Source organism: Hemitrygon akajei, chromosome 7, assembly GCF_048418815.1.
Source record: "Hemitrygon akajei chromosome 7, sHemAka1.3, whole genome shotgun sequence".
Classification (NCBI taxonomy): domain Eukaryota; kingdom Metazoa; phylum Chordata; class Chondrichthyes; order Myliobatiformes; family Dasyatidae; genus Hemitrygon; species Hemitrygon akajei.
The window spans coordinates 92,363,809-92,378,734 of NC_133130.1; the positions used below are offsets into that span (position 1 = coordinate 92,363,809).

Here is a 14,926-nt window from a genome sequence, read left to right on the forward strand (position 1 = left end):
TTAGTGCATTCATGATTATCTTCCTCTTGCCCATTATTCTCAACATGCATTCATCTGCCGTGGCTCAAACTCTGAAACTTCATGCCCTCAAACTCTGAAACTTCATGCCGTGGCTCAAACTCTGAAACTTCATGCCCTCAAACTCTGAAACTTCATGCCCTCAAACTCTGAACCTTCATGCCGTGGCTCAAACTCTGAAACTTCATGCCCTCAAACTCTGAAACTTCATGCCGTGGCTCAAACTCTGAAACTTCATGCCCTCAAACTCTGAAACTTCATGCCGTGGCTCAAACTCTGAAACTTCATGCCCTCAAACTCTGAAACTTCATGCCCTCAACCTCATAGCTTTCTTCCTTCAGATACCAAAGTTCGAAGTAACTTTATCAAGCTACATACATGTCACCATATTCAACCTTGAGATTCATTTCCTTGTTCACACCTGTCAAAACCAATCACCTGCATCAAGCTTTTTCCTCTCCCCATCAGAGTTGGTACCAATTTTTGTCCAATCACGTTTCAGTAACTCTACATTGGATTTGACAGTGCGGAAAATGGTGCCATCACCATCTACTGGGATTATCGGTATGGAAATAAACATTAGGATTGGGAATATGGACGTGGTTCACTTCCCCTGTATTGGGATTGTATTGTCTAGATTTAAAGACTGAAAAAACAAGATTCTCCACATTTGGTACAATTTTCCTCAAGTGCTCCTCGCATGAATATTGTGCCTTTACCTTGGTCATTTGCTAGGTTTGATGTGCTAGGTTTAGTATCCATGTGACATCCAGGTAATAAGTTATCTTTTGTTTAAAATAAAGTTTTTTTTACAAATGGGGGAACCATTGACATCATTAGATAATCTAGAATGCCCTGTTGAATGTCCAGATCCAAATTAATGGGTAGATCAATGGGTGATCAATCATAGCAAATCTTTTTAATGCCAATGCCAAATCATTATATTGTAACGTTTATGAAGTAGGTTTGGAGGGCATGGTATTCTCTCATGTGGCTAAGGCCCTTCCTGAGTGCATCCGTAGCACGTACTATTTGGCAACACTTGACTGTGTGTGTGGAAAGCCTCTTCCCCACTTCCTGCAGCAACTTGATGTCTATTCCGGGTGAATCCCGAGGAATAGCTCATTGAGCCCAGAATTCTGTGCAAGCAAGCTGCTGGGGATGAAGTGGAAAAGATGCGGATGTTTCTGTCCCCATGGAACCTTCCGGAGAGGAGTATCTGATGGGCTTGGTTTCTACTGCTGTCTCAGCGGGAGTTCAGTGTGGCCAGCTTAGTTTCTGTGTGTAGAGCTCGAACCTTCAGAGTAGTGTGCATCAGATCTGCATCAGAGTTCAAAGTTCATTTATTATCAAAGGTATATATACAACCTCGAGATTCGTCTCCTTACAGGCAGCCACAAAACTAAGAAACCCAGTCAAACCCATTTAAAATAAATCGTGCAAGCAATAAAAGTAAGCAGAACTGAAGTTTACAAAAGTGAGTCCACAGCCACAAAACCAGTCATCACTGTAGCCAGTTCAGGGGCCTGTTGGTTGCAGGTCACGGCCGCAGTTCAGTGCAGAGACGAGTAAACCTTATGGAGCAGCGAGCCTGTCCCTGGACACCCTGACCTAATCAATCTGGTTTAAATCGTCCAAACCTCAGGTTGTTCCTACTCTTGGGCTCAGTATGCAGGGCCCACTGCTGCTACACTTACCTTAAGAGAGGCTATGTTCAGCATTGATTACGAGAAGTGACCTGTTTACATGAAATTGTAAAAACTTCAACAGTCCAATGGTACAAATATTTCATACTTCAGTAAACTGCCCTTGAATATTAATCATGGTTTTGTTAAAGTTCCCCCTCGACGTGTATCAAATTTGTATGGGAATTGCTTGCCAACAAATCAAATTTGTATTGGTGCTCAGCACTTAGGTTGATTTTGTTTTAATTACCACAGTTTTCTTTCAACTGCTTTCTTCATGATTGATTCTGCTCTCAACAGTCTGGATCAGTTCCAAGGATTCCAGTTGTTGGGGGTTGCAATACCAGTGCTGTAGCCCCACCGGTGTCAGGGAGGTGTAACTGCAGGACAACGCTCCAGCCATTTCCAATTGCTGCTGAAAGGCAGACTCACTTTAATCTCAAGAACTTTTGTAAATTAGTAAATTGATTTAATATTGCCATGTGTACATTTTTGAATACCATCCATACAGACAATTTCATAAAATCAGTGCATTGAGGTGGTGATTGTCTGATGTATCCAACAGTGACAAGATGCTTGTGCGGGAAAGGTTTTAAAGTGGGGCAGTTCCACTCTCTTGGAAGTCCGGGTCCCATGGTAAGAGTAGTCATCACAAGCCGGGATTTCCTTGGTTGCAGTGGATGACTTTGACTTCGTTTGTGCCTTGTCATAGCCTTCACTGTCCAGGAAACGTTACAAAACCACCTTTTAGGCCGTTGGATCTCGCTGTAGGTCTCATCTGCCCAGTCCGCCAGAGCTGATATCAGCTGTTAGGACAGGCACGTCCCTATTTCACTGGGGTATGAGGCCCGCTGGCTGCCCTCACCTGGTTTAGCCCGCCCATCAAAGTGATGTACCAGATATGGCCAGCGTGGCCTGCAAGCAGCTACCTGGAGCCAGAGGTGGGAGCTGGGTGTCCAGTGGGGTCCAAAGGTGAATGAGCTGCCCCGGAACAAAGGAGAAAGTGCAGGCAGGCAATAAAGTGCCAGGCCATGACGAGGTAGATTGCGAGTTCAGGAGTCCATCTGACCAAACAAGAGGACCATTCTGTAGTCTTTGAACGTGGCAGTGTGTGCTTTCAGGAGTTTGTTACTTTCTGCCTGATTGGGGGGGAGGTAGGCAGTCAGAGAAGAGAATGATGGGTGGGTGGTGTCTTTGATTACGTTGGCTGCTTTACCAGGGCGGTGAGAAGTGTAGGCAGAGTCTTTGAGGGGGTAGGAGTGGGGAGGCTGGCTTTTGTGGTGTGCTGAGCTGCGGCCCTAACCCTCTGCGGTTTCTTGCTGTCGTGGGCGGAGCAGTTGTCATACCAAGCCATCTTACATCTGGTTAGGATGCTTTCTGCAGTGCATTTATAAAAACTGTTCAGTCAGTGTTGAATTTTGTTAGCTTCCAGAGACACTGGTGAGCTTTCATGGCCAAGGCATCAGTGGTTGTACAGACAGGTGATGTTCACTCCGAGAAACGTAAACCTCTTGACCACACCCCCACCTTCCTAAGTCAGTGGTTGTACAGACAGGTGATGTTCACTCCTAGAAACGTGAACCTCTTGACCACACCCCCACCTTCCTAAGTCAGTGGTTGTACAGACAGGTGATGTTCACTCCGAGAAACGTGAACCTCTTGACCGCACCCCCACCTTCCTAAGTCAGTGGTTGTACAGACAGGTGATGTTCACTCCGAGAAACGTGAACCTCTTGACCACACCCCCACCTTCCTAAGTCAGTGGTTGTACAGATAGGTGATGTTCACTCCTAGAAACGTGAACCTCTTGACCACACCCCCACCTTCCTAAGTCAGTGGCCAGCTGTTTTGTTTTGCCAGCACTGAGGCAAGGTGGTTGTCACGATACCATGTCACCAGGCTCGGCTTTCCAACTCCTTCCTTCATCGTTACTTAAGGTTCAGTCACTATGGGGGTGTCATCTGCAGACCTGTAGATGGATTTAGACCCGGATCTGGCCACGCGGATGTGAGATTACGTATAGCAAGTTAAGTAGGGGGCTGTGGACACATCCTATTAGTGCACCATTGTTGAGGATAATCGTAGTGGATCTGTTGCTGAGAATCCTTACTCTGGTGTGCTGATCGGGAAGTTAAGGATCCAGTTGCAAAGGGAGTCGTGAGTCCCAGGTCTCAGCATTTGGAGGTGAGTTTGCTTGGGGTTAGGATTGAATATGGTGTTGAAGTAGTCTAATGAAGATGTCTTTACTGTCAGGTGCTCAGAAATGAGGTTGGGGCCAGGGAGCTGGCATCCACTGCAGACCTGTGTCTAGGGTAGGCGAATTGCAGTGGATCGAGGCTGCCCGGGTTGTGGCCATGACCATCCTCTCGAAGCACCTCATGGTGGATATCAGAGCCACAAGCAGTAGTCATTAAGGCACGTTAGCTTGTTTTTCTTTGGTAGTAGGCTGACTGTGGTCATACAGCAGTTAGGACTCTCAGGATAAAGTATTTAGACGCTAAACATAGAGAAAGAGCTGATGTGGATGCAAATCCAAAGGAGATATAGAAGAAAAAGAATTTCAGGATGTATGTATTGTATACATTTCTCTGACATTAAATGTACCTATTGGAACCTATGGAGATATAAGCTTTACTTTATTGTCACCAAACAATTGATACTAGAGCGTACAATCATCACAGCGATATTTGATTCTGCGCTTCGGGCTCCCTGAAGTACAAATCCAAGTAAATATAATAAAAAATTAAATTATAAATCATAATTAGAAAATAGAAAAAGGAAATTAAGGTAGTGCAAGTTAGGTCCAGATCAGGGTCAGGATCCATTCAGCAGTCTTATCACAGTTGGAAAGAAGCTGTTACCAAATCTGGCTGTACGAGTCTTCAAGCTCCTGAACCTTCTCCCGGAGAGAAGAGGGACAAAAAGTGTGTTGGCTGGGTGGGTCGTGTCCTTGATTGTCCTGGCAGCACTGCTCCGACAGCGTGCCGTGTAAAGTGAGTCCAAGGACAGAAGATTGGTTTGTGCGATATGCTGGGCTGTGTTCACGATCTTCTGCAGCTTCTTCTGGTCTTGGACAGGACAACTTCCATACCAGGTTGTGATGCACCCTAGAAGAATGCTTTCTACGGTGCATCTATAAAAATTAGTGTGGGTTTTAGGGGACAGGCCAAATTTCTTCAGCTTTCTCAGGAAGCAAAGGTGCTGGTGGGCCTCCTTGGCAGTGGACTCTGCTTGGTTAGACCAAGTCAGGTCATTTGTGATATTCACCCCGAGGAACTTAAAGCTTTGGGCTTTCAGTCTGCTGTATTAGGATAGCTGCGGGTTGTTTGGAGCAGAGGTGTTTCTGTGCAGTGGTGGCCAAGGAGCCAGAGAACGCAGATTAATGAACTCCACGCTGGACTGAATTTGAGATGTAATATGCTTTAAAGGGATATTTTCCATGATAAATGTTGACCTGGGGAACTTCAATTGACACAGCTCATCTGTGCAAATGTAAGATTCTTTTAATGTATAATATTCAACATGTTATTGGCTCTCACAACCGCCAGTAGTTTTCATAGGGTGTTGAGCAAATGCAAAGACTTTGGATGCGAGATGTTCTCTGCCCCCCGTTCACTCAGTCAGCTGATGGAGTGTCACCTCAGTTGCCCTGTGCATTTGTTTCAGGAGCTACAAAAGGCGGTTGATAATCGGAAGGCTATCATCTTGTCCATAAACCTGTGCAGCGGCGAGTTCACGCAGTCAGATACCAGTGACACGCAGGAGCTCCGGGAACGCTTGAGCCAAATGAACAAGCGGTGGGATCGAGTCGGCAGCCTGCTGGAGGACTGGCGTCGCACCCTGCAGGACGCTCTCATGCAGTGCCACGTAAGTTCTGCTGCTGGCAGACCCCTGCATCAGTTGTGCCTAGTCCGCTGTATTCTGGATGTGGATAAGTTTTGTGCTCCTCAGGTTATATTGTTTAACCCATCACAGACAATCCGGCGAATGGGTGGTTTTAGATTGCTGACTGTGCAAATTGTATGAACCTTTTTTAAAAGCAACTGTTTGAAATGCTTTGTACTCATTGAAGTACTTCCAGACTGTTGTAATGTGGGGAACTGTTTCTGCATTGTAAGGTCATTCAAGCACCAGGGAAATTTCATCGCTGAGAGCTGATGCAACTTTGTGTGTTTATTGAGATACAGTGCAGAATAGGCCCTTCCGGCCCTTTGAGCCACACCACCCAGCAACCCCCAGATTTAATCCTTGCCTAATCACAGGACCCATTAACCTCAAAATGTTCTTTGGACTGTGGGAGGAAACCAGAGCACCTGGGGGAAACCCCCGCGGTCACAGTGAGAATGTACAACCTCCTTGCAGGCGGCAGCAACAGGCAATGCATGGAGACATAAAAACGTCACTATGCATACTTAATACGTCCCATGTTTTCCGCAACCACAACCTGTCATGAAGAAGGTGGGTGTAAGGGATGTTTCTCCCTATATCTACTCAGTCACTGTGAAGGTGGCAGCTCAGGCCAATGAGATGAACCGGTCACTTCAGACAACTAACGTAGTATGATTGAAGGAAGTTCTGACCTCATTATTACAGATAAAATTTTTGTAAATCTTCCTTGCGTCTTCTCCAGTGACCCTTAGTGTGTTATAGTGAAGGCACATTACTTCAAATCAAGCTTAATCCAGTTAACATTCCACTTTTCTCTTCTGCCGTTGTGCAAATTGTTTCATAATGACTGACTACAAAGCTGTTTTCCGTCAGCTTATTAACCTGCCCTGATCCCTGGAACGACTGCTTCGCTCTTTAAGTAGAGCCTTGGAATCCGCAATACCGCTCAGGGCCCAATGAGAACTTCTGTTGAGCATCTCGTATGAAAGATGTTGGCATCAGCTGCTGGTCAGGATGAAATTGTGGGTCTCAGCCCTTGTGCCACTCAGCTCAGTGCTGCCACAGTTGACGAGTTGATGGCGGGTAGCTCCCTGGTGCTTGGAACTGGCAGGTCTACCACTAGGTATCTGACTTCAGGTTTTACACGTTTACACCCGCAGGACTTCCATGAAATGAGCCACGGCCTGCTGCTCTGGCTGGAGAATATAGACAGAAGGCGGAACGAGATTCTCCCCATTGACCCTAATGAGGATGAGGACACCCTGCAGGACCATCACAAGACCCTCATGGTGAGGACCCAGACTGGATTTTGTTCTGTCCTTAGTGAGCCAGTTCAACTCTTCTCACTGAGTTACTGAGATTAGGTAATGATGCTGGTAGGAGGGACTGGGAACAGTGTCTGGACAAATACACCAAGTTCTGCTTGCACTTAGAATTTCAGAAATCTTTCTTCAGGTCCACACTGAATTCTGTAGTTCGCGTGCCCAAGGGGGCATGCACAAAAAAATAGTTGGCTCGCAGCATGCAGTGAAGCCCTTCGATTCTGTAAACCCCATCCATAATGCAAAGATACTTACTGATCACCTTTACAACCAAAGCAAGCAGTAAATGATTTTTTATTTACAACCCGAGAGCAGTATGACATTTGCACAGGAAGCATCGCACACCGGCTTGGTGCCAGCTGGACAGCTGAGGGAACATGTGAAATACGATCAAATGTTGTAAAATCATCACAAACCTGGTGTACACATCAGTAAACGGTTACTACTTTAAAATAATATTTTTATTGTATTTTTAAAATATTAATAATTTTTGAACAGGTTTTCTAAAATGCTTCCTTTTCTTCAATCTGTCTCTTATTCTTTTATTAATAGTAAGCAATGAATACACATTAATAAGAATGAATCCCTTTTGATTACTGCCTATAAGGGCTAATAAAGTTCAAAGCAAATTTATTAAAGTACATATGTCACCATATATGACCCCTGACATTTTCTTGCAGGCATACTCAATAAATCCAATAACCAGAATAGATTCATTCAATGACTGTACCGACAGACAGACAGACATACTTTATTGATCCGGAGGGAAATTGGGTTTTGTTACATCTGCACCAACCAAGAATAGTGAAGAAATATAGCAAAATAAAACCATAAATAACTAAATATAAATAAGTTAATCATGTCAAGTGGAAATAAGTCCAGGACCAGCCTATTGGCTCAGGGTGTCTGACACTCCGAGGGAGGAGTTGTAAAGTTTGATGGCCACAAGTAGGAATGACTTCCTATGACGCTCAGTGTTACATCTCGGTGGAATGAGTCTCTGGCTGAATGTACTCCTGTGCCTAACCAGTACATTATGGAGTGGATGGGAGACATTGTCCAAGATGGCATGCAACTTGGACAGCATCCTCTTTTCAGACACCACCGTCAGAGAGTCCAGTTCCACCCCCACAACATCACTGGCCTTACGAATGAGTTTGTTGATACTGTTGGTGTCTGCTACCCTCAGCCTGCTGCCCCAGCACACAACAGCAAACATGATAGCACTGGCCACCACAGCCTCATAGAACATCCTCAGCGTCGTCCGGCAGATGTTAAAGGACTTCAGTCTCCTCAGGAAATAGAGACGGCTCTGACCCTTCTTGTAGACAGCCTCAGTGTTCTTTGACCAGTCCAGTTTATTGTCCATTCGTATTCCCAGGTATTTGTAATCCTTCACCATGTCCACACTGACCCCTTGGATGGAAACAGGGGTCACCGGTGCCTTAGCCGTCCTCAGGTCCACCACCAGCTCCTTAGTCTTTTTCACATTAAGCTGCAGATGATTCTGCTTGCACCATGTGACAAAGTTTCCCACCGTCGCCCTGTACTCAGCCTCATCTCCCTTGCTGATGCATCCAACTATGGCAGAGTCATCAGAAAACTTCTGAAGATGGCAAGACTCTGTGCAGTAGTCGAAGTCCGAGGTGTAGATGGGTGGAACAGGGTGGAAACCAGTGTATAAAAGACAGTAAACTGTGCAAATACAAACAAAAAGGGGGGGGGGGGAAGAGGAAATAATAAATGTCAAGAACATGAGATGAAGAGTCCTTGAAAGTGAAATGCATAGGCTGTGGGAACAGTTTGGTGGTAGGGCAAGTGAAGTTATCCCCTCTGATTCAGGAGCTGGATGGTTGAGGGGTAATAACCATTCCTGAACTTGTAGGTGTGAGTACCTTCTTCCTGATGACAGCAGTGAGAAGAGAGCATGTCCTGGCTAGTGGGGGTCCCTGATGATGGATGCTGCTCTCCTGCTGTGTGTAGCTGTGCTCATTGGTGGGGAGGGCTGGACTGGGCTGTATCTACTACGTTTTGTCAGATCTTCCATCTGATTCCAGACACTTGTTAATGGTAAATTGGCAATGAGGGCAAAAGCTGCGGTCATCGTGCAGACCACATGAGGTAGATGGGTCTTTCATCCTACTTAAAAGCTGTTCTCTTGGGCTTTGATTTAGCAAATCAGACGGGAGCTGCTGGAGTCCCAGCTGAAAGTGGCGTCCCTCCAGGACATGTCCAGCCAGTTGCTGGTTAATGCCGAAGGCAGCGACTGTCTCGAAGCAAAGGAGAAGGTTCACGTCATCGGCAACCGCCTCAAGCTGCTCCTAAAAGAGGTCACCCAAGACCTGAAGGAACTGGAGAGACTCTTGGAGATCTGTGGAAGCCAAGTGGTAGGTCATTAGATTCAGTTCACAAATGTATTAAATCTACAGTCCTAGTTCATTTCCAATGAAGGCAGTACTATCTTCGTGAAAATGTCCAGCTGGGTTGACTACTTTGAGTTATAGTAATATTTGCTATGTTGTTAAGTGACACGTTTCTGAAAATGTCCCCACTTTGTTAGTGGACAAGGACTAATATCTTATTCCAGACACTGCCACTGTGAAGATAATGGGGTGTATTGTCCTCATTCACATTGAAGTTGAGTCTATTCACATACGTTGTGTTAATCTTCATTCACAGGAGCATGTGCATGCTAGATATCATTTTGTGTTGTGTTGGTCTGGATCTAGTCTTGTCATAGTCGTGCTTTGTGCCAGCTGGGATCCATTGGCGCTGTCATAATACTCGTGTGCATCGGTCAGTGTACATTCATGCTGTTATTGTGAGGTGATGCATTAACCATATCAAATAATTGTGTGGCCTTGGTGTTCACTCATGTTAAAATTGTGTGCTGCTGTTGTCCATTTGCATTAAAAGTGTGAGATGTTAGATAGCTTCAGTCGCATTAAAATTGTGTGTAGCCCTGTTCGTTGGGGTTAGAATTGTCTGTGCTGTAAGTTCATGCATGTTGTAATTTGAATGTGTTGGGTTTCATTCATGGTCTCGGTCTTTGTTAATTCTGTATCTGTTTACACTATAATTGTTTGTGTAATTTTAGCAAGTTTTGATGTCCACTGTAACTGTCTGTACGTCAGGATCGGTTGTGTGTTGTGGTGTGAGTCGGACTCTGCAGCTCCACGGCCAGTGCATTCTGTATCCCAATTACAACCTCACCAGCTTGAAGTTACTCTCACTGCAGTCAGCTCGAGTTGCTGCACGTGGTCACTTCACGTACTTGGAGTAATCCACCGCAGGCTCGTTGGAAGCCCTGGGGCACCTCACATCATAGTGTCGCCTACACTATGCCTTTGTGTTCCTCCCCACAGCACAGGAACCCCTCCATCCCGCCTCCAGGGCCTGAGGATATTGGCCTAGAAACACATCCACTTGATTAAAATTTAAAAAGAACTTTGAGGTAGAGTTTCATCGAATCAGAGCCAGGTTTCCCCTCCTTGTCAGCAAGCCGGTGGGGGGGTAGCGGGATGCACGTGTGCTCAAAACCTTTGCATTTATGGCGGAAATACCAAACCCATAGAATGTGCTCCTCCAGTAGGGAGTTGTACTTTACTGAGGAAATTGTAGTAAGCCTTGACCACAGGGGTAGGTAGCTCGGCGAGCAGTTAAATGAACTTCCTGCACAGACTAAGTTTTAATAAATTGGGACAAGTAATTGCAAATGCTAATTGACGTGTACAAAACTTAGCGGCTCGGTTTACTGGTGTACATGCGCTGGGGTTTTCAGTGTCCGTCTTTGCCTGTGGCTCACTCGTTCCCTACAGCCCGGTGGGAACACAGGTGCAGGGCCTTTGCGTGTGAGTCTTGCCCTCTCTCTGCTGTTGTTGTTGTTGGCGCTCTTGCGGTGAGCCGGCTTAAGGAACTCCTTCTTCCTTTCAGGACCTGGTGTCGTGGTCTTCAGCGGATGATTTGGACACCTCCGGCTCCGTCAGCCCAGTGTCCGGTGCAGCCTTCCCCGTTCGATCCAGACCGGTAATTCACCTCCACCACTCTCTATAGCCAACATGGTAGGGGGCAGGAACAAGCACCTAACAGCTGGTGCCATGCTATCATACAAAGAGCGCCACCTCTCCCCCAGAAGAGGAAGTACAGCCCAGCACCCTCCCCCCACCCCCTCATGCACTTCCTTGCTTATTCCTCCCTCCCCTCTCTCCCCTGCATGGAATCGAGAAAAACTGTAAATTTTTACTTTAGTTAAACGTTCTTGTTTTTGACCGTTTGTACTTTTAAATTGATTTTTTTTTCTCTCTCTGAGTTCTGGGCGGTTTGTTTATTGTTTGCTCCAAAATTTCTGTCTGTTTATCAACCCTGGTTCTTTGAATTGATTTTTCTTCATTCACCAGTGGTAGCTTTTGTGAAGGAAAACTGGCTCTCTGTTACAGTTCAGCTCTGCAACACAGTATGCCACCAATCACACATCTCCCTCATAACATCGCAACAAATATTTAACCATCATTTGAAACCACATGCACAATGGTACATTCAGTGGCCAGTTTATTAGGTACACTTGCACACCTCGTTAAGCCAATCACGTGGCAGCAACTCAAAGCCTAAACACATGAGGACGTGGCCAAGAGGTTCAGACCAGACATTAGAATGGGGATAAAAGTGACTGCGACCATGGAATGATTGTTGGTGTCAGATGGGGAGGTTTGAGTATCTCAGGACTGCTGATCTCCTGGGATTTTCACGCACAGCAGCCTCCAGAGTTTACATAGAATGATGTTTGGTTGATGAGGGAGGTCAGAGGAGAATGGCCAGACTGGTTCAAGCTGACAGGAAGGCAAAAGTAACTGAAGTAACTAAGTGTTACAACGGTGGTGTGCAGAAGAGCATCTCTGAATGCACTACGTCGAACCTTGAAGTGGATGGGCTACAGCAGCAGAAGATCACAAACATACACCCAGTGGTTGATTCATTAGGTATGGGAGATACCTAATAAAGTGGCCACTGGGTGTACTATAAGTCAATTAATATTACAATGCAACATCAAATCAGCAAGTTTAACAAAGTTACCAATGATAACTGGGTCTTGTGAGTCAGTGAATAGTCTATTGATCGACCATACAGGTTCCATTGCTGATGGGTTCTGTTTATTAATCTCAGTTAGAATGGAAGGACAAGTGGCAGAGGTGTAACCAGCACCCTTGACCTTTGGTTCTCTTACCACCGTAAGGAACCACATGCTTTCATATCACACCATTCAATGCCATAAAATGTGCCTTCACCCTAGGCTCAAACAAACACAGGCACTCCCCGAGTTCTGAATGAGCTGACCTACGAAATCTGGCTTCACACAAATTCTCCCATTCATTTTAAAACATTTTACTACTGATGTTATCATAAGGAAATGTTTTTCAGGTATCCATTAATGAATGGATAAAGTATATCTTCCTTTATCTTCTGTTTGCTCCAGCCAGTGACGTTGTGTAGGATCAGTAAGGAAAGTTCCTTCCTAATATTAAGTTGCAGTGGACAAGAGGAGATTAAGAGTTTAAAATTGTGAATGAATGGGGTGAGTTTGAATAAAGGCAACTCCTTAAGGTGGTCGAGGTCCTGGTATAGGGCTGTCTAAGGTTAAGTGGTAGAACTTTGGGACAGAGTGGAACTTGTCAGCTTTGCTCCCATCTGCAATAGTCTGCTCCAGATACGGATGGTTGAGTGGAAGGTGGTATAATGAGGAAACAGTTGGAGGTTGAAGACCAGAATAGTCCTGGTGACCGGAGTGGCTTAGGGATTTCATTGTGGGTTCAGGAAACGGGCACCCAGCTCAATTTGAACTGAACAAGCCCAGAATACAACATACGCACAGATAAATCCTGCCAATAACCAACAGGCACACAAACAACACACTGAAGTCCACTGGAAGGGCCAGTTTCCTTGTTGTCATGAATATTGATCGCCTCATCTGATTTTTTGCTGCACTTTTTTTGTGTTCTGTCATCAATAGCTTTGTCTTAATTTGCCTGGACTGAACATTCTCTTTCTTTACCCCTCCGTTCATTCCAAACAGCCACGGGGCAAATGTAGCCTCTCCCAGCCCGGAGCTTCTGTCAGCAGCCCACACATCAGGTACCTTCTTCTCCTGGTTTCTACAGTTTACCTCTGGAGTTCAGAGAGGATGATGGAAACTTCATGAAAGCATCCAGATGCTGACCACTGGAAGGAAGGCTGTAGCGTGTGCAGAACCTGAAGTTAAACAGTATAAAACTCCTTCAGGTTCTGGCTCGAAGTTGTGTTATTTTTTACAGCTCTCATAATCAAACAGCACGTATAGCCATCCTGTGTATTTCCCCTGCATTGGCTTAGAATTGTACATTTAACACATTTTCAAAGTATAAAAATGAATCATGCAGTTTATATTGCCCTAGAGTATTGGGCAGTGCAATGCCCCAATTCCAAATGTAAAGTGTGCTTGGAGTTCCCATTCCATCCAGTCAAGTTGAGAGAATGGCTGTTCACATGGAGCATTCTGCTACAGGTCCGCCTGTCTTTGAAAAGCTTCCATCATCATCTTTGATTCTAGACTTTAAATAAATCAAGTTAATGGGTTTTGCAGTAACACCGTAATTAATACTCTTCAGACACTTCCTTCAGTTGCTGGAATGCTTTCATGGCTGATTAACAGGAAGCCTCTGCTTTACCTTCTCTCTTTGCTTCTCTCCATTCTGCCTGCAGTGCTGTTAATCCTAACCTGGCCACAAGAGGGCAGATTTGCAGCTTCATTTTGCTTCCAACATCTTGCTCATCTCTGAATGTCTCATTGCCCTGTGTGTCCAAACCTTATGTTTATTCCTCCACGTTACAACCCTCCACACCCCGCCCAACCCTGACCCTCACCACAACCACCCCCCACCCCTGATAAAACTGCCTTCTAACACAAAATACAAAGAAATCTTAAATGTACCTGAGCCCAAACAGTACTTGGAGGTTATCTGCACAGCACCAGTGCAGCCAAGGAGCTTCGCAATTCACTAACCTTCGTACCAGTCTATATGCTTCTAATAGCAGGTACTCAGTGCATTCTTTAACTCCAGCAGCTGGCTTTAGAAACTTAACAGCATTTGAAACTTGCTGAGCGACTTTCATTCTAAAGCTAATTCTACCTATGGCAATACAGTAAGGTCAGTGTGCTACTGCCTAGTTTATTGTTATGTTTCTTGTCTGTGTACAATATTTAATTTGTTACATTGACAAGCAGTGATATAAATCAGTTTTCACTGAATAGAGGAATAAATCAGGCGCACTAGGCCTGACAGCTTGTGGTCAGAATACTTGTGTATTTTAACTATTTGATCTTGAACATTATGGGCTATCAGCATTTGTTCTCTGATCAGAGTGCTTTGTGTTTGATCTCACAATACATGAACCAACCACAACGGCATGTAGTCTGCAGTGAGCATTGTTTCTGATTTTCAGTAATGCAAGCTTCTCTAGAGAAGGAATGGTATGTCCAAACATTGGAAAAGAGAAAGGTACAGTGTTGGGTGGGAGGGGACAAATTCCTCTCACCAGCTGAGGCAGTTTAGATGTCTTTTCATTGGGCCAGATCTCCAGCCAGCAGCCCCACGTCTGGAATGTGGTATAGTCTGCTGTAAACTTCAGCAGGGAAAGGGAAGAGTAGAGGATTCCCTGTGGATTAAACTGGACTAAGGAGCTGACATGTGACTACGTCAGTCAACAGATTAAGAGTCGATTTTTTCAAAAGATGCTTCCAGCTTTTTTATTGGACCTTCTAATGTTTGGTATAATTGGGTTTCATGTCTATTGACCAACCAATCAAACCGTGCTTGTTTTAAATATCCAATTGGATTTTTGGTTTTGATAGCTCAAGCAATCAAATTTAGCCCCTGATGTTTAAATATCAAGCTAATCGAAATGTTGGTATAAGAAAAACAATCTCCTGGCACTGTAAAAGATGGTGATAGATTCCAATGTATTTGGGATTTGAAATGAAGT

The 14,926-nt window shown here is 45.0% G+C and overlaps 1 protein-coding gene across 1 annotated transcript in view; it reads left to right on the plus strand.

Annotated features, from left to right (window-relative positions):
* The window catches only part of LOC140730671 (nesprin-1-like), a 626,730-nt gene that overhangs the window by 604,893 nt on the left and 6,911 nt on the right, over nt 1-14,926 (plus strand). The window contains 5 exon segments of the mRNA XM_073051428.1: nt 5,370-5,570; nt 6,752-6,880; nt 9,088-9,300; nt 10,847-10,939; nt 12,981-13,039. Coding sequence (XP_072907529.1) covers nt 5,370-5,570; nt 6,752-6,880; nt 9,088-9,300; nt 10,847-10,939; nt 12,981-13,039 — 695 coding nt within the window.